Genomic DNA, 19,514 nt, shown 5'->3' with positions numbered 1-19,514 from the left:
ATAGAGTGCTAAGGTCTTCTGTCTGGGGCTCGTTTTCCTCTGGAGATGCCACTAGAGAGGGCTTTTTTGCAGCATCCATTGGTCCCAGCTGGTAGGGGGGGTCATCTAACATAAGACTTGCAGAGCTCTGAGTTCTCTCTCAGGGTTATAAAAGCCTGAATATAGAAAGATCTGTCCATTTCCCCTGCCTTTTACCATAGATGTCTAACTGTAGGGTGATATTATAATTGAGGCTTTCATTTTCTGGCCAGGCTTCATCATCTTCAAGATTATATTCAGCCAAGCTATGTTACAAAAGAAAGTAAGCTTTTCTTATTTTAAAGAATCTAGATAAAACTTGTCCCAGGGACTCAGAACCACCTGAGGGGTGGGTCCTTGGGGATGGAGGAAGTGTTTCCCATTGCTCCTTCAGGGAGAGGGGGCTCCCGTAACAGAGAGGAGCACTAACATTAGGAGATCCAGAGTGCATTTCTGAAGACAGGATTGGCTCCAGATATCCCCATCCACTTAGTCCTGTTGACACTGGCCACAGCAGGGGTTAGCTTCTCCCCTATGTGGTAGTCTTACTGGCCCCAGTATCCTGGGGTCTCTGTCCTACCCTGGCACCTTCAGTACCCAAGATGAGTGACCCTCCTGAAGACTTCTCTATATTGGATCCTGTGGCCATTTATTAACCTCTGTGTTCTGGGGGATGTTCTTCTAGAATTGTTGTTGCTGTTCCATTGCCCAGTCATGTCCAACTCTTTGCAACCCTATGGACTGCTGCACACCAGGCTTCCTTGTCCCTCACTATGTCCTGAAGTTTGCCCAAGTTCACTTCCATTGCATTGGTGATGCCATCCAGCCATCTCATCCTCTGACACCCTCTTCTCCTTCTGTCCTCAATCTTTCCCAGCATCAGGGACTTTTCCAGTGAGTCAGCCATTCAAAAAGATGACCAAAATATTGGAGCTTTAGCTTCAGCTTCAGTCTTTCCAATGAGTATTCAGGGTTGATTTCCTTTAAGATTGACTGGTTTGATCTCCTTGCTGTCCAAGGGACTTTCAGGAATTTTCTCCAGCACCACAGTTTGAAGGCATCAATTGTTTGGCGTTCTGCCTTCTTAATGGTCCAGCTTTCACAACCATACATGACCACTGGGAAGACCATAGCCTTGACTATATGTACCTTTGTCGGCAGAGTAATGTCTCTGCTTTTCAACACCCTGTCTAGGTTTGTCATAGCTTTCCTGCCAAGAAGCAATCGTCTTCTGATTTCATGGCTGCAGTCACCATCCACAGTGATTTTAGAGCCCAAGAAGAGGAAATCTGTCACTATTTCCACCTTTTACCCTTCTATTTGCCATGAAGTAATGGAGCTGGATGCCATGATCTTGGATTTTTTAATATTTAGTTTTAAGCCGGTTCTTTCACCCTCCTCCTTCACCCTTATCAAGAGGCTCTTTAGTTTCTCTTTGCCTTCTGCCATTAGAGTGGTATCATCTACATATCTGAAGTTGTTGATGTTTCTCCCTCCTATCTTGATTCCAGCTCAAGATAGGAGCTCATCCAGCCCAGCATTTCTCATGAGGTGCTCAGCATATAGGTTAAACAAACAGGGTGACAGTAGACAGCCCTGTCATACTTCTTTCTGGATCTTGAACCAATCAGTTGTTATATACAGGGTTCTAACTCTTGCTTCTTGACCTGCATACCTGTTTCTCAGGAGACAGATAAGATGGTCTGGCATTCCCATCTCTTTAAGAGCTTTTCACAATTTGTCATGATCCACACAGCCAAAGGCTTCAGCATAGTCAATGAAACAGAGGTAGATGTTTTTCTGGAATTCCCTAGCTTACTCTATGATCCAGCAATGTAGGCAATTTGATCTCTGGTTCCTTTTCCTTTTTGAAACCCAGCTTAGACATCTGAAAGTTCTTGGTTCTCAAGTCTAGCATGTAAGATTTTATGCATGACCTTACTAGCATGGGAGATGAGTGCAGTTGTCCAATGGTTTGCACATTCTTTGGTACTACCCTTCTTGGGAACTGACCTTTTCCAGTCCTGTGGCCGCTGCTGGGTCTTCCAGATTTGCTGATATATTGAATGCAACACCTTAATGGCATCATCCTTTAGCACTTGAATAGTTCTACTTGAAAGTCCATCGCATCCACTAGCTTTATTAACAGCAGTGCTTCCTAAGGCCTACTTGACTTCACTCTCCAGAATATTTGGCTCTGGTGGCTGACCTCACCATTGTAGCAATTGGTTCATTTGGATCTCTTTTATACAGTTCTTCCATGTATCCTTTCCATCTTTTTTTGATCTCTTCAGTGTCTACTAGGTCTCTACTGTTGCTGTCCTTTATTGTGCCCATCTTTGGGAGAAATGTTCCCTTGATATCTCCAATTTTCCTGAAGAGATCTCTAGTCTTTCCCCTTCTGTTGTTTCCCCTTCTTCTAGAATAGACATCCTCATAGTTCTAGGACCTATTTAGATGCCAGCTTTTTTTTTCCTAAAAGAGTGGTAAATTTCTGGAAATTGGCCATTAAAGCAGATGGTTTGTGAAAAAGCCTCTCTTTTCCCTTCCCTTTTGTGGGAGATGCCCCTGGACGTCAGTGCCGCCCTTTCACCACCCCCTCTCACAAGCACTCTGTCTAGCTGGTGGTGGGGCTGGACACAGGCAGGAGATATCATGGTCCGAGGTGGAGGTACTGTGTCTGCACGTAGGGGTATGAAGAGCCCAACATCCCTGCAAGAACATTCCCCAAAACACTCCCAATTATATGACCCTGGGGAGGTCAGCATGGCAAATGTCACTGCCCAGGCATGTATCCCTGGGGTATAACCATGTATGGACCCTATGCTGGCACACACTGCCCTGTCCCAGCAGTGTGAGGTGGATGGCACTGGGACAGGGACAGACCCCCATCACCTGGTGGACCACGGAGAAGGCTGGCTGAACACAGGGTGGCTTGCAGAAGCCAGTGGCAAAGGATGGCGGCCCAGATGCAGTCCCACCACCATGGGGCAGGACTGCCCCCCTTCCCAGCACCAGGGGTTTTGCACACAGACTACCCACTGGACAAAAGAGCTCCTGAAGGGCTGCAGTGTGAACTTTCTTACACTCTAAGGTTGCATTTATATTTCCACACAATTGCACCTGATGACAGTTAAATGGCGGATAAGGCAAATCCAGAGGGTCAGGCTTCTATGGTTTAGGTCCCTCACTGCCTGTGAGAATGGTTGGAAACCTTTCCTGACATGCCTTGCACATAATGAGAGGTATAAGACCTAGTGAACTCCGGGAGTTGGTGATGGACAGGGAGGCCTGGCGTGCTGTGATTCATGGGGTCGCAAAGAGCCGGACACGACTGAGGGACTGAACTGAAGACCTAGTGGCAAGGTTAGAAAATGCCTGGCAGATTTTTTCCCCATTTCCAGGGCATGAAATAAGAGTGGAAAGTAAGAGTGAGATAGGGACACAGAGGGAAGACAAGGATGTTCAGGCATAGGTGAACCAAGAATAAGCTGCAAGGAGGAGGCAGTATTATGCTTTTTACTGTGTGCCTAGAACCGTTGCGTGGAAATTGCCTTGGGGTGGGTGGACAGACCCATCATCTCTCTAGTCCGTCCCATGACCCAGTCATCTGGATCAGAGTGTTCCAGTGATGAGTGCCCTGATGGTTTTAAATGCTTGACTCATGCCCGCATCTTTGCAGCAACAGGTCTGAAAATGGGAAATTAGAAAGGGAGGGGCAGGGAGAGGGGTGGGGTGGTGGGAGGTAGGAAGGAGAAATGAATGAATGGCAGGAAGTAAGACAGCACCTGTCAAGTGCAAGGAAGGCAAGAGGCTAGTTTCTTGTCTCGCAGAAAAAATTTAGAGACAAAACAGGCAGGTCAAGAAAGTAAGTAAAGTCGCTCAGTCATGTCCAACTCTTTGCGACCCCATGGACTGTAGCCTACCAGGCTCTCAGGAGCCTCTCGGTCCATGGAATTTTCCAGACAAGAGTACTAGAGGGGGTTGTCATTTCCTTCTTCAGGGGATCTTCCCAACCCAGGGATCAAACCCCAGTCTCCCGCATTGCAGGCAGATGCTTTACTGTCTGAGCCACCAATAAAGTAAAGCAAGGATTAATTTACATGATAGTATGCCCTCAAGGGGCTTCCCAGGTGGATCAGTGGCCAATGCAGGAGACACGAGACACGAGTTCAATCCCTGGGTCAGGAATTTTGCCTAGAGGAGGAAATGGCAACCAACTCTAGTATTCTTGCCTAGAGAATCCCATGGACAGAGGAGCCTGGCAGGCTGCAGTCCTTAGAGTCGCAGAGAGTCAGACGTGACTGAGCATGCACGCACATCTCTCAAGGAGAGAGCAGGGTGGCCGCCATGTTTCTCTGACAAACTGGTTACGTGGGGCATAGAAATGAAGAAGTGGACTATTCATTTGGGAGGGAGGGTTTTGAGGTTTGTTTTTACTGATTTTCATCCCAGCTCCATCTGCCTGAGGGGAGGAAGGATTTTTGTTTTATTTGACCTTGATCGGAAGTGTCATGGCATTGGTGCATGATGGGAACCTTTTATCTGCAAGGCTAATTTTATTGTAATAAGGGCATAGTGAACAAAATGTTGTATTTGGGCACCGGAAATTCCTGCCTTTTCCTACCTTTCTTTGCCTTCAGGACACTCAGGACAGGCCACAAACCCCAAAATGTATGGTTTCCTGTCATTCTGGAAGTTCCTGCTTTTCATCTACCTAAGGATACTTGTTGTTTACAAGATGTGGGGTTTCCTGCCCTTTGGCCCATGGTCCCCTATTCTCTGCTCGTGGCTAGCTAAGTGCTTGCTTTAGCACTACGGCTGTTTATTTTATGCAGTAGGATCAAGAGATGTTTCCCAAAGAAATAGAGTGGTGGGAAGAGTAGATAGGAAAGGGAGAAAATGTTGAGAGTGGAAGTGGAGATGTGAAGGTATGATATTACAACACTCTTTGTGATTTTTTGAATATTTGAACATTTCTAAAGAGATTACATTTCTTGAGTTTGAGTCAGGCAGCCCTGAGTTTAATCAGAGAAATAGAGAGTCCCAGTGTATTTGTAATTCATGCAGCATTTCATGGGAGAATAATAATGCTAAGGAAGAAAAGCCACCCTCCATCCCTTTGAGGCCTTGAGAAGGGGATAGAGAGATGCCCTCCTCTAAGGGTAGGCCACTGACACCACCAGTCACAGTGTCTAAAGTGAACGACTCAACTACTCTCCTCTTCTTCCAACACTGATGCCGAGTCCACTAGTGGGAGGAAGCTCCGTTTCCTGAATTTAGCCTCTTTCTCTGATTCTCCCTGAGTACTTGTCTGTCACCTGCTAGGGTTCTAAAGCCAGGAGCAGTCAACCAGGAGAATCTACAAGAATCTGCAGAATCCAGGCAAAAGAATCTGCAGTATCCAGGTAACAGCTAGGAATTTGTTCACTCACCTCTCACTTGTACTGTTGTTTCATGTAAACACTGACTTTGGCAAAAACAAAAGATCTGAATCAGATTTTATATCCCAGAAAAACATTTATTCCTCTCCACTGTGTACTTCCTCTGAAGTGTTTTGTGGCAAAGGAAACGTGGTCTTGGATGTTTCGCAGAGCTGATGTCATTTATTTTATCCAAATTCCTCAATACATGGGGTCACCTCCTAAGCAGGATTGGGGATACAGACAGTACAAATTAACTCCTTCTGTTTAATGAAAATGTTACTGAGAGGTTTAGTATGAGCTTCTCCAGAATGTGTCACTTTGATGTGTGAATTACTTTGAGCTAAAGTCAACCAAGCCTCAAAATACACAGGAAGAGCTTTTTTACCTTCCCCTTAAGAGTCTAAAAGAATTCATATTGAAGACCAGGTCTAGGAAGAGAACTGATGCCAGGCATAATTATGAAGAGTGTAGGCTGGTGTGGGAAGCTGTGGGTAGCCTGGCAGGACCCATTTGTTCAGTCCCCCTTGTGTCCCATTGCCTATACCTAGTGTGAGAATCCATAGTTTACCAAATATTTACGCACCAAATATTTGCTCTTCCCACTTTCCTGTGAATTATTTTCTTTCCCTTTGAGAGCCCAGACCCCTCCACACCCCTTCTGAGCTCAGGAAGGTATATAAGCCTCAACTGCCTTTCATGTCTTTTGTGAGGCTCATATACATACAAAGTTTGTTTTTTCTCCTGTGAATCTGTCTTATGTCAATTTAACAGCCAAAGAACCTAGAAAGGAAGAAGGGCAAAGTTTTCCTCCCTTACAATATCAGAAGAGAAATGCAAAATCTAAGTACTATAGCTCTGATGTTATGAGAGCTCCAATGAGCTGAAAAATGACAGCTGATACCCAGCACCATCCTTCCTACATGGCAAATGTCCAATGAACAATTGAATGTTGAATACATCACTAACTTGTGGGCCAATCCTCTTTCAGATTAAGACAGAAAATGAATCCTTGGTTACAGTGTAGAAACAAATTTGCCCTGAACAAGGAAGAGCTGTCTAAAATGAAAGAAAGCTGGATAAAAATTAAACTAATTTGGGAGATGATGGCATCCAGTCCCATCACTTCATGGAAAATAGATGGGGAAACAGTGGAAACAGTGCCAGACTTTATTTTTCTGGGCTCCAAAATCACTGCAGATGGTGATTGCAGCCATGAAATTAAAAGACACTTACTCCTTGGAAGGAGAGTTATGACCAACCTAGACAGCATATTGAAAAGCAGAGACATTACTTTGCCAACAAAGGTCTGTCAGGTCAAGGCTATGGTTTTTCCTGTGGTCATGTATGGATGTGAGAGTTGGACTGTGAAGAAAGCTGAGCACCGAAGAATTGATGCTTTTGAACTGTGGTGTTGGAGAAGACTCTTCAGAGTCCCTTGACCTGCAAGGAGATCCAACCAGTCCATCCTAAAGGAGATCAGTCCTGGGTGTTCATTGGAAGGACTGATGTTGAAGCTGAAACTCCAGTACTTTGGCCACCTGATGTGAAGAGTTGACTCATTGGAAAAGACCCTGATGCTGGGAAAGATTGAGGGCCAGAGGAGAAGGGGACGACAGAGGATAAGATGGTTGGATGGCATCACTGACTCAATGGACATGGGTTTGGGTAGACTCCAGGTGTTGGTGATGGACAGGGAGACCTGGTGTGCTGCGGTTCATGGGGTTGCAAAGAATTGAACACGACTGAGCAACTGAACTGAACTGATTTTTCTGTCATTGGTGGTTTCTAAGAAATCTGGATGACCCCAAAATAAAGAAATGATGGGGATGGGGCTAGGTGATTCAAAATGCTAGACAGCTCTGAGGTTCCATAATCGTATGTGATGAAAACCTGCTTAGTTACAGGGAAGTATGACAGGCTTTAAGGCAGTGTTTAGATTGCCCTAGGCACACTCAACTGAAAGTTCAAGGCTTTTAGGATGAATCCCAGGTTATAAGTGAAATGGAAAAAGAAGAAGGTGAGAAAGTTAGTTAAATAGTTTAATCAGAGCAGTTTTACAATTCTAAAATTAACAAGCAGACTTGTAATAAAAGAGCGCCAATATTTGCAAAATGACCTTGCTTCCATTCTGAATCTTTTTATTTGTAAAGATTCACATCACATTTAAAAGGACTCAAAATGGAGTGATTGATATTATCATCCATGGTTTTTGATGCAACTGGTGAAATCCCTGAATGGATATTGCTTCAGCTTTGATATTAAAAAAATGGCCTGAAAAGAAGTCCTTAATCCACAACTGATCACAGGTGGCTGAAAAGAAAGAGAAAAACCCAAAACTGCTGTCAAGTTCATGATGTATCATATGTGGATGACACTGGCTCCAAATACACAATTAAGCCCACAACACTTGATTACTATGAATATAATTATCATGAAAATTCTCTCACGTGGATCAATTTGCTTCTGAAAGTTTTCTTGGTTTGTTTAAACTTGCATAATAAACATGCAATAAATTATTTCTTTTGAAAGTGTATTTTTTGCAGTCTTTTTGTTTTCATACAAAGATTTCATAAAGTTGCAATATTGCATCAGAGCATTACCAAAATAAGAGCAGGAGCACAGGGGGAGGGGAAGTGGGAATTTGGATGAATGAGAAGAACCTCCTCTCGTCCTGAGACAGGCCACCCGTCTTTTTCAAAAGGTGCACGCAAACTGCTTTTCTTACCCTCCCCCACCGAAGAAAAGCATGAAAGAAAAAAAAAAAAAAAACCTCACAAAAGTCAATCTAACTAAGAAAAAAAGTCGACATAAAGAAAATAAAGAATTTTTTTTTCATGCACATATCTTCTGCATAGCTCAACCCACATATAGTAAGGCACTATTTCCCTTCGTAACTGGTGTCCACAGCAATCTGGTAAGTGCTACAGTGCTCTGTGACCATTAGAGAGTTCCTTTCCGGATGGTGAAATAAAGAGGCTGAATGAGTGTGGCTGCCACGCTTCCCTGTGAATGTCCAGAGTGCAAGCAGATTTCCAGGAGTCTCAGAAGGAAATCTGTCTGTATAATAATGATTGAGAATCTCCAGAATGTCTTACTTTTCAAAATTCCTATTTTTTCTGTGTATGAATTTAGATTATTCTTCAAGAAAATACCCTAGGTGGGGGGAAAAGCAGAGTCAGGTCTTCAGAAACACAGCTCCCAACTCTGGCAGTTCACAACATCAGCAAGATGTTTCCAAGAGAACAGAGAGAGATAGTCTAGAAACAGAAGGACAGAGACAAAGAGAGAGTGTGTGTGTGTGTGCATGTGTGTGTGTGTTTTGGTTTTTGGAGGTGATCTGGGACTGAGATTAATTTAGCTGGTCTTCATACTGTTTCCGGAAACAGTCTCCGGCTGGGAAAAATTCCCAGCACCTTTCTTGATACATCTTCCAAACATAAGATTCCTGTAAAAGTAAAGGCAATGTGTTAACAACATGTCTTTCCTTAGGATCTGTGTGTTACCACAAAATACAAGATAGAAAGAAACTCAAATTTGTTATTATATATATCACAAAATATCATGGTGTATTACATATAGTTATATTAACTAGAGTCTCAGATTCATTTAGATGACGCCTAAATACTCCAGGTTGTTTCTACTAATAATGGATCTTCATCCTGACCATAATAATGATAAAAAACTATTTGTGACATACGATTTTGAGAATTCCTTAAAATTAGTATTATTAATTTCACCATTCAAACTATTAACAACAGGAGGTGAATATTTGAAGAGGAGAATTTCAAATAGCTTGATCAGAACCTTAAACATGTCATATGCAATTATTTCTTTTTATTATTTTTTTTTACTTGAAATATAGTTGATTTACAGTGTTGAGACAGTTTCAGGTGAATAGCAAAGTGACTCAGTTACACACACACATATATATGTGTGTGCGTATATATGTCTGTGTATTGTTTCCAGATTCATTTCCCTTATAGGTTATTAGAAAATATTGAGTATAGTTCCCTGTGCTGCACAGTAGGTCCTTTTTGATTGTTTTACATATGGTAGTGTGTATATGTTTACTCTTGCCTGGAAAATCCCATGGATGGAGGAGCCTGGTAGGCTGTAGTCCATGGGGTTGCTAAGAGTCAGACACGATTGAACGACTTCACTTTTCACTTTCATGAATTGGAGAAGGAAATGGCAACCCACTCCAGTGTTCTTGCCTGGAGAATCCCAGGGGCGGGGGAGCCTGGTGGGCTTCCGTGTATGGGGTCACACAGAGTCGGACACGACTGAAGCGACTTAGCAGCAGCAGCAGCAGTGTGTATATGTTAATCCCAAACTCCTAATTTATCCTTCACCTCTCTCCCCTTTGGTAACTATAGATATGTTTTCTATGTATGTGGATCAATTTCTGTTTTATATATAAATTTATATCATTTTTATAGATTCCACATTTAAGAGATATCATATGATATTTGTTCTTCTCCTTCTGACTTCACTTAGTATGATAATCTCTAGGTCCATCCATGTTGCTGCAGATGGCATTATTTCACTGTTTATGACTGAGTAATATTCCATTGTGTTTGTATGTGTGTGATATACATACAAAGGTTGTTTTCATTTTTGGCTATTGTAAATAGTGCTGTAATGAACACTGGGGTGCATGTATTTTTTCAAATGAATGGTTCTCTCCAGATAATGCCCAGGAGTAGAACTGCTGGATCACAGAGTAGCTCTAGTTTTAGTATTTTAAGAAACCCCCATACTGTTCTCCATCATGGCTGGACCCATTTACAATCCCAACAACAGAGAAGGAGGGTCTCTTTGTCTCCATGCCCTCCTAGCATTTATTATTTGTAGACTTTCTGATGATAGTCATTCTCACCAGTATGAGGGGATACCTCCAATGAGGTATCATTGATTTGCATTTCTCTAATACTTAGCAATGTTGGGCATTTTTCATGTGCTTTTTGGCTATCTGTATGTCCTCTCTGGAGAAATGTCTATTTGGGTCTTCTGCCCCTTCTTTGATTGGGTTGTTTGTTTTTATAATATTGAGGTATATGAGCTGTTTGTGTTTTTTGGAAATTAATCCCTTGCTGGTTGCATCATTTGCAAATATTTTCTCCCAGTCTACAGATCGTTTATTCATTTTGTTTATGGATCCTCTGCTGTCCAAAAATTTAATTAAGTTCAACTTATTTATTTTTGTTTTTACTTCCATTACACTAGGAAGCTGATCCAAAAAGACATTGCTGCAATTTATATCAAAGAGTGTTCAGCCCATTTCCTCCCCTAGAGATTTACAATGTCAGGTCTTACATTTAGGTCTTGAATCCATTTTAGGTTTATTTTTGTATGTAGTGTTAATGTTCTAATTTCATTCTTTGACATGGAGCTCTCCAGTTTTCCCAGCACCACTTATTGAAGAGAATGTCTTTCTCCATTATGTATAGTGCCTTTCTGTAGATTAATTGACCATAGGTATGTGGACTCATTGGAAAAGACTCTGATGCTGGGAGGGATTGGGGGCAAGAGGAGAAGGGGACGACAGAGGATGAGATGGCTGCATGGCATCACTGACTCGATGGACATGAACTCCGGGAGTTGGTGATGGACAGGGAGGCCTGGCGCGCTGCGATTCATGGGGTCGCAAAGAGTCGGACACGACCGAGCGACTGAGCTGATCTGCTCTGATGTGGGTCTATCTCTGCGTTTTCTGTCTTGTTCCATTGGTCTGTATTTCTGTTCTCGTACCAGTAGCACTGTTTTATTGTAGCCTTGCAGTATAATCTGAAGTCAGGGAGTCTGGTTCCTTGAATTCCATCTTTTTGTCTCCAGATTGCTTTGACTATGCAGGGTCTTTTGTGTTTTCACACAAATTAAACATTTTATTGTTCTAGTTCTTTGAAAAATGCCACTGATAATTTCAGAGGGATTACGTTGAATCTGTAGATTGCCTTGGGTGGCGTAGTCATTTTGACAATACTGATTCTTTCAATCCAAGAACATGATACATCTTTCCATCTGTTTGTGTCATCTTTCTTTCATCAGCATCTCATAGTTTTTAGAATAAAGGTCTTTGCCTCCTTAGGTAGGTTTATTCCTAGCTACTTTTATTCTTTTTGATGGAATGGTAAATGGAGTTGTTTCCTTTTATTTTGTGTCTTTATGAAATTTTTCTTTTTCTTTATTATAGCTGATTTGCAATATTGTGTTAGGTTCTACTGTACAGCAAAGTGAGTCAGTTTTACATATGCTCTGTGTGCTCAGTAGCATCTGACTCTTTTGCTACCCCGGGAACGCCTGCCAGGCTCCTCTGTCCATGGGATTATCCCAGCAAGAATACTGGAGTGGGTTGCCATTTCCTCCTCTAGGGGATCTTCCCAATCCAGGATCGAAGCTGCATCTCTTACATCTCCTGCATTGGCAGTCAGATTCTTTACCACTGAGCCACTGGGGATGCTCTCATTTTACATATACATATATTCATTCTTTTTAGATTCTTTTCCCATATATATTAGAGAGTTTCAGGTAGACTTCCCTGTGCTATACAGTATTTGTTGATTATTTTATTTATAGTAATGTATGTATGTATATATGTGTGTGTGTATATATATATATATATATATATATATATATCTCAATCCCAATCCCAGTCTCACAATTTATCCCACCCCCCTTCTCCCTACTTGGTAGGGAGATTGTTCTCTACATTTGTGACGGTATTTCTATTTTGTAAATACTTTCATTTGTACCATTCTTTAGGTTTCATATATAAGTGATATCATATATTTGTCTTTCTCTGTCTGGCATACTTCACTCAGTATGACAATCTTAAGGTCCATCCATGTTGCTACGAATATCATTATTTCATTATTTTTTTTTAAATGGCTGAGTAATATTCCATTGTATGTATGTACCACATCTCCTTTATCCATTCCTCTGTAGATGGACATTTAGGCTGCTTCCATGTCCTGATGATTGAGACAGTACTGCCATGAACACTGGGGTACATGAATGTTTTCGAGTTATGTTTTCTCTGCATATATGCCCAGGCAATGGATTGCTGGATCATACGGTAGATGTATTTTTAGTTTTTTAAAGAAACATCCATGGTGTTCTGTACAATGGCTATACTAATCTACATTCCCATCAGTGTAGGAGGGTTCTATTTCTGAACACCCTCTCCCACATGTGTTATTTGAAGATTTTTTGATGGCTGTTCCGAATGGTGTGAGGTAATACCTTGTTGTAGTTTTGATTTGCATTTCTCTATTAATTAGTGATGTTGATCATGTTTTCAAGAACCTCGTGGGCATCTTATATGTTTTCTTTGGAGAAATGTCTGTTTAGATCTGCCACCCATTTTTTGATTAGGCTTTTTTTTCCTTTACATTGAACTTCATGAGCTGAATCCCAGGGACAGGGGAGCCTGGTGGGCTGCCGTCTCTGGGGTCGCACAGAGTCAGACACGACTGAAGCGACTTAGCAGCAGCAGCAGCAGCAGCATGAGCTGTTTGTGTATTTAGGAGATTACTCCCTTGTCAGTGCTTCACTTGCAAATAGTTTTTCCCATTCTGTGGGTTACCTTTTCATTTTTATTATGGTTTCCTTTGCTGTGCAAAAGCTTTTAAGATTAATTAGGTCCTGTTTATTTTTGTTACTCTAGGAGGAGGACCAAAAAATACTTTCTGTTGATTTTTGTCAGTAAGTGTTATTGTTGTGTTTCCCTCTAAGGGTTTTACAGTATTTGGCTTTACATGTAGATTTTTAACCCACTCTGAGTTTATTTTTATATGTGATGTTAGAGAATGTTTTAACTTCATTCTTTTGCATGCTGCTGTTCAGTTTTCCCAGCACCACTTATTGAAGAGACTGTCTTATCTCCACTGTATATTTTTGCCTCCTTTGTCATAGATTAGGTGAGCATAGGTGCATGGTGTTTTGCTTTTTAATTGGAATATAGCTGCTTTACAATGTTTGTGTTAGTTTCTACTGTATAGCAAAGTGAATCAGCTATATATAGCTCTTTTTTGGATTTCCCTCCCATTTAATTTGCCACAGAGCACTGAGTGGAGTTCCCTCTGCTAAACACTAGGGTCTCATTAGATATAACTAATTTAACTAATTGTATACATAGTATCAGTGGAGTATATATGTCAATCCCAAGCTCCCAATTCATCCTACTCCCCCTTTCACCTTTGGTATCCATACATTTATTCTCTGTAACTGTGTCTCTATTTCTGCTTTGTAAATAAGATCATTGATACCATTTTTTTTTCAGATTCCGTATATATGCATTAATATACAGTATTTGTTCTTCTCTTTCTGACTTACCTTACTCTGCATGACAGTCTCTAGGTCCATCCGTATCTCTACAAATGACCCAGTTTCATTCCTTTCTATGGCTGAGTAATATTCCATTGTATATATACACCACATCTTCTTTATCCATTCCTCTGCTGATGGACATTTAGTGTCCTGTCTATTATAAATAGTGCTGCAGTGAACATTTGGAGACATGTATCTTTTCGAATTTATGGCTTTCTCTGGGTATATGCCCAGTAATGAGATTACTGGCTCACATGGCGGTTCTACTTTTAGTTTTTAAGGAACCTCCATACTGTTCTCCATAGTGGCTGTATCAATTTATATTCCCACCAACAGTGCAAGAGGGTTCTCTTTTTTCCACACCCTCTCCAGCATTTATTGTTTATAGATTTTTTGATGATGCCCATTCTGATTGGTGTGAGGTTATGCCTCATTGTAGTTTTGATTTGCATTTCTCTAACAATTAGTGATGTTCAGCATCCTTTCTTGTATTTGTTGGCCATCTGTATGTCTTTGAGAAATGTCTTTTTAGGTCTTATGTCAATTTTTTGATTGGGTGTTTTTTAAAAAAATATATTGAGCTGCATGAGCTGCTTGTATATTTTAGAGATTAATCCTTTGTCAGTTGCTTTGCTTTCAAATGTTTTCTCCCATTCTGAGAGTTATCTTTCCATCTTGTTTATAGTTTCCTTTGCTGTGCAAAAGGTTTTGTGTTTAATTAGGTCTCATTTGTTTATTTTTGTTTTTATTTTCATTACTCTAGGAGGTGGATCAGAAAGGATCTGCTGCAAGTAATGTCAAAGAGTGTTCTGTTTATGTTTTCCTCTAAGAGTTTTACAGTTTCTGGTCTTATATTCTTTATTATAGCTGATTTACAGTATTGTGTTAGGTTCTGCTGTACAGCAAAGTGAGTCAGTTTTACATATGCTCTGTGTGCTCAGTAGCATCTGACTCTTTTGCTACCCCATGAATGCCTGCCAGGCTCCCCTGTCCATGAAATTTCCCAGGTAAGAATCCTGGAGTGAGTTGCCATTTCCTTCTCCAGGGGATCTTCCTGACCCAGGGACTGAACCCATGTCTTGTGTATTGCAAGCAGATTCTTTACCACTGAGCCACCAGGGAAGCCCTCTGTACCTGCAGCACAATGTTGATTGTAGCTTTGTAGTACAATCTGAAGTCAGGGAGCCTGATTCTTCCAGTTCCATTTTTCTTTTTCAAGATTGCTTTGGCTATTTGGGGTCTTTTGTGTTTCCATACAAATTGTAACATTTTTTTTTTCTAGTTCTGTGAAAAATGCTATTGGTAATTAGATAGCGATTGCACTGAATCTGAAGATTGCTCTGGGTAGTACAGTCAATTGCACAATATTGCGTCTTCCAATCCAAGAAAAAGGTATATCTCTGAGTCATCTTTAATGTCTTTTATCAATATCTTATAGTTTTCTGCATGCAGCTCTTTTACCTTCTTAAGTAGGTTTATTCCTAGGTATTTTATTCTTTTTGATGCAACGGTAAATGTGATTGTTTCCTTAATTTCTATTTCTTACCTTTCTTTGTTAGTGTATAAGACTGCAATAGATTTCTGTGCACTAATTTTGTATCCTGCAAGTTTACCAAATTCATTGATGAGCTCTAGTAGTTTTCTGGTAGCAACTTTGGAATTTTCTATGCATAGTATCATGTCATCTGCAAACAGTAACACTTTTATGTCTTTTCCAATTTGGATTCATATTATTTTTTTTTTTCTTCACTGATTGCCATGGCTGCTGCTGCTGCTAAGTCGCTTCAGTCATGTCCGACTCTGTGTGACCCAAGACGGCAGCCCACCAGGCTCCCCTGTCCCTGGGATTCTCCAGGCAAGAACACTGGAGTGGGTTGCCATTTCCTTCTCCAATGCATGAAAGTGAAAAGTGAAAGTGAAGTTGCTCAGTCGTGTCCGACTCTTTGCGAACCCCTCTGACTCTTTGCGACCCCATGGACTGTAGCCTACCAGGCTCCTCTGTTCATGGGATTTTCCAGGCAAGAGTACTGGAGTGGGGTGCCATCGCCTTCTCTGGATTGCCATGGCTAGGACTTCCAAATCTATGTTGAATAAAAGTGGAGAGGGTGGACATCCTTATCTTCTTCATGATGTTAGAGGAAATACTTAGTTTTTCACCATGGAGAATGATGTTTTCTGTGTTTGTTGTATATGGCCTTTATTATGTTGAGGTACATTTCCCCTATGCCCACTTTCTGGGGAGTTGTTTTTTTTTTATCATAAATGTTGAATTTTGTCAAAAGTTTTTTCTACATCTATTGAGATGATTACATGGTTTCTGTTCTTAAATCTGTTAATGTAGTGTATCACACGGACTTCTTTGTGGATACTGAAAACCCTCTGGCATCACTGGGATAAATCCCTTTTGATCATGGTGTATGATCCTTTTAATGTATTGTTGGATTCAGTTTGCTAGTGTTTTGCTGAGAATTTTTGCATCTATGTTATCAGTGATACTGGCCTGTAATTTCCTTTTTTGTTCTATCTTTGAATGGTTTTGGTATCAGGGTGATTGTGTCCTTATAGAAGGCGCTTGGGACTGTTCCTTCCTATGTAGTTTTTTTTTTTTTTTTTTTTTAATAGTTTGAGAAGAATAGGTGTTAACTCTTCTGTAAATGTTAGACAGAATTTGCCTGTGAAGCCATCTTGTCTTGGACTTTTGTTTATTAGAAGTTTTTGAATCACAGTTTTAATTTCAGTACTTGTGATTTATCTGTTCATATTTTCTATGTCTTCCTAGTCCAAGCTTGGAAGGTTGTACTTTCCTAAGAATTTGTCCATTTCTTCTAACTTGTCCATTTTATTGGTGTAAAGTTGCTTGTAGTAGTCTCTTGTGATCCTTTGTGTTTCTATGGTGTCAGTTATAAGTTCTCCTTTTTTCATTTCTAATTTTACTGATTTGAGTTCTCTCCCTTTTTTTCTTGATGAATCTCCCTAAAGGTTCATCAGTTTTGTTTATTTTCTCAAACAAGCAGCTTTTAGTTTCATTGATTTTTGCTATTGTTTTCATCATTGCTTTTTCATTAAATTCTGCTCTGGGCATTATGATTTCTTTCCTTCCTCTAACTTATTGTTTGTCCGTTCTTCCTTGGGTTGCTTTAGGTGTAATGCTAGGTTCTTATTTCAGATTTTTGTTTCCTGAGGTAAGATTTTATTGCTATAAACCTCCCTCTTAGAATTGTTTCTGCTCCATCCCCTAGGTTTTGGATTGTCTTGTTTTCATTTGTCTCTAGTATGTTTTTATTTCTTCTTTGATCCATTGGTTGTTTAGTACGGTATTGTTTAGTTTTCATGTGTTTTTGTCTTTTACAGTTATATTCATATAATTTATTTTTATCTCATAACCTTGTTGTCAGAAAAGATGCTTGATATGATTTCAATTTTCTTAAATTTACCAAGGCTTTCTTTGTGGCACAGAACGTGATCTATCCTGGAGAATATTCCATGTGCACATAAAAAGAATGTGTTTTCTGCTGCTTTTGGATGAAATACTCATAAGTATCAATGAACTACATCTGGTCTAACATGTCATATAAGGCCTATGTTTCCTTATTGATTTTTTGTCTGGATGAGCTGTCAATTGATGTAAGTGGGATATTACAATTATTGTGTTACTGCCATTTTCTCCTTTTATGTATGTTAACATTTACCTTCTATACTGAGGTGTTCCCATGTTGGGTGCATAGATATTTATAATTGTTATATCTTCTCGATTGTTCCCTTGATCATAGGTAGTGTCATTCTTTGTCTCTTGTAACAGTCTCTATTTTAAAGTCTATTTTGTCTGATGTAAGTATTGCTACTCCAGCTTTCTTTTGGTTTGCATTTGCATGGAATTTTCCATCCCCTCATATTCAGTCTATATGTGTCCCAATTTCTCAAGTGGGTCTCTTGTAGACAACCTATATAGGCATCTTGTTTTTGTATCCATTCAGCTAGTCTGTCTTGGTTGGAGCATTTAACCCATTTATAGTCATGTCAGACTCTTTGCAACCCTATGGATTGTAGCCTGCCAGGCTCCTCTGTGGGATCCTCCAGGCAAGAATACTAGAGTGGGTTGCCATTACCTTCTCTAAGGGATCTTCCCATCCCAGGGATTGAACCCGAGTCTCTTATGTCTCCTGCATTGGCAGACAGGTTCTTTACCACTAGTACCACCTGGGAAGCTCCATTGATATGGCATTCTTATTACCATTTTGTTAATTGTTTTGTGTTTATTTTTATTAATTTGTTAATTGTTTTGAGTTTATTTTCTTCCTTTCCTCTTTTGTTCTCTTTGATTTGATGATCATCTTTAGTGTTGTGTTTGGATTCCATTTTCTGTGTGTGTGTATCAATTATAGATTTCTGATTTGTAGTTGGCATGGGATTTTGATATAGCAGTCTGTGTGTATACTTGATTAAATTGCTGATCTCTTAATTTCAAATATCCTGCATTTGTACTCTCCTCCTCCCACAATTACTGACTTATATGTCATATATGTGTGAGAAGTATTTCCTACCTTTATTATATGTTTGCCTTATTTGTGAGCTTTCCCATTTTGTAATTTTCTTGTTTCTAGTTTTGGCCTTTTCTTTTCCACCTAGAGAAGTTCTTTTAGCATCTATTATAAAGCTGGTTTGGTGGTGCTGAATTCTTTTAGTTTTTGCTTGTCTGTAAAGCTTTGGTTTCTCTCCATCAAATCTGAATGAGAACCTTTCTGTGTAGAGTATTCTTGATTGTAGGGTTTTACTTTATCATCACTTTCAATATATCACACCACTCCCTTCTGGCCTGAAGAGTTTCTGCTGAGAATCAGCTGTTAGTGCTATTATATAGAACCCCTCTTATGTAATTTGTTGGTTTCCCCTTGTTGCTTTTAATATTTTCCTGCCTCCTGAGGAGACCCTCCAAAACTAGCATGCAGGTCTGGCCCCGGCTCCTATGAAGTCATTGCTTTTGCCTTGGGTCTGATGCACATGAGACCTTGTGTGCACCCACCAGCAATGGTATCTGTTTTTTCCAGTTCTTTGGATCTCCTGCACTCAATCCCTGCTGGCCTTCAAAGTCAAGTGCTCTGGGGGCTCTTCTTTCTGATGCCAGACCCTCAGGCTAGGAAACCTGACATCAGCTCCGAAGTCTCACTCCTGTGGGAGAACTTCTGTGATATCATTGTTCTCCAGTTCACATGTGGGTTGCCCACCTAGGGGTTATGGTATTTAATTACACTGCTAGTGCCCCCTTTATACCATCTCACTGTGGTTTCTTCTTTGTCTTTGGACACAGAATATCTTTTTTGGTAGGTTCAGGCATTTTCATCAGTGGTTGTTTGGCAGTTAGTTGTGATTTTGGTGTGCTCCTGAGAGGATGTGAGCTCAGGGTCCTTCTTCTCTGCCATCTTGTCCCAGGATATGCAATTATCTTCAAATGACAGTAATACTGTTGGATGAAGTTCACTTGAAGTAATCTGCTATCTTATTAAGCAATCAAGTACATTATAATTATCAAAACCCAAGCTCGGCATTTTCAGCTAATAAATGTTCAATTCTAATTTTACTTTTTTCTACTATGGCAATCTTTGTATACTCATCCAGAACAAAAGGAATTTTTATTCTAAGATACCATGACCAATATCTGAGAGTAATTCTGATATTAATGTTTAATGTACACGCTTATTCCAGCAAGCAGAGATTTTTTTTATCAATGTTTTCAGATGATGTAGC

General features: G+C 40.4%; 1 protein-coding gene and 1 long non-coding RNA gene across 2 annotated transcripts in view; one reads left to right on the top strand and one right to left on the bottom strand.

Annotated features, from left to right (window-relative positions):
* LOC129658092 (uncharacterized) overlaps positions 1–19,514 on the top strand; it is an 83,108-nt gene that overhangs the window by 52,574 nt on the left and 11,020 nt on the right. The window lies entirely within an intron of this gene.
* Positions 6,860–19,514, bottom strand: part of RYR2 (ryanodine receptor 2) — a 764,447-nt gene continuing 751,792 nt past the window's right edge. The window contains exon 107 of the mRNA XM_055589046.1: positions 6,860–8,889. Within this exon, the coding sequence (XP_055445021.1) occupies positions 8,794–8,889 (96 nt within the window). The 3' untranslated portion in view covers positions 6,860–8,793. The remainder of the gene's footprint in view (positions 8,890–19,514) is intronic.

Source organism: Bubalus kerabau, chromosome 1 (genome assembly GCF_029407905.1).
Source record: "Bubalus kerabau isolate K-KA32 ecotype Philippines breed swamp buffalo chromosome 1, PCC_UOA_SB_1v2, whole genome shotgun sequence".
NCBI lineage: Eukaryota > Metazoa > Chordata > Mammalia > Artiodactyla > Bovidae > Bubalus > Bubalus kerabau.
The sequence above is the reverse complement of the archived record's forward strand: the minus strand, read 5'-3'. Positions and strand labels throughout refer to the sequence as shown.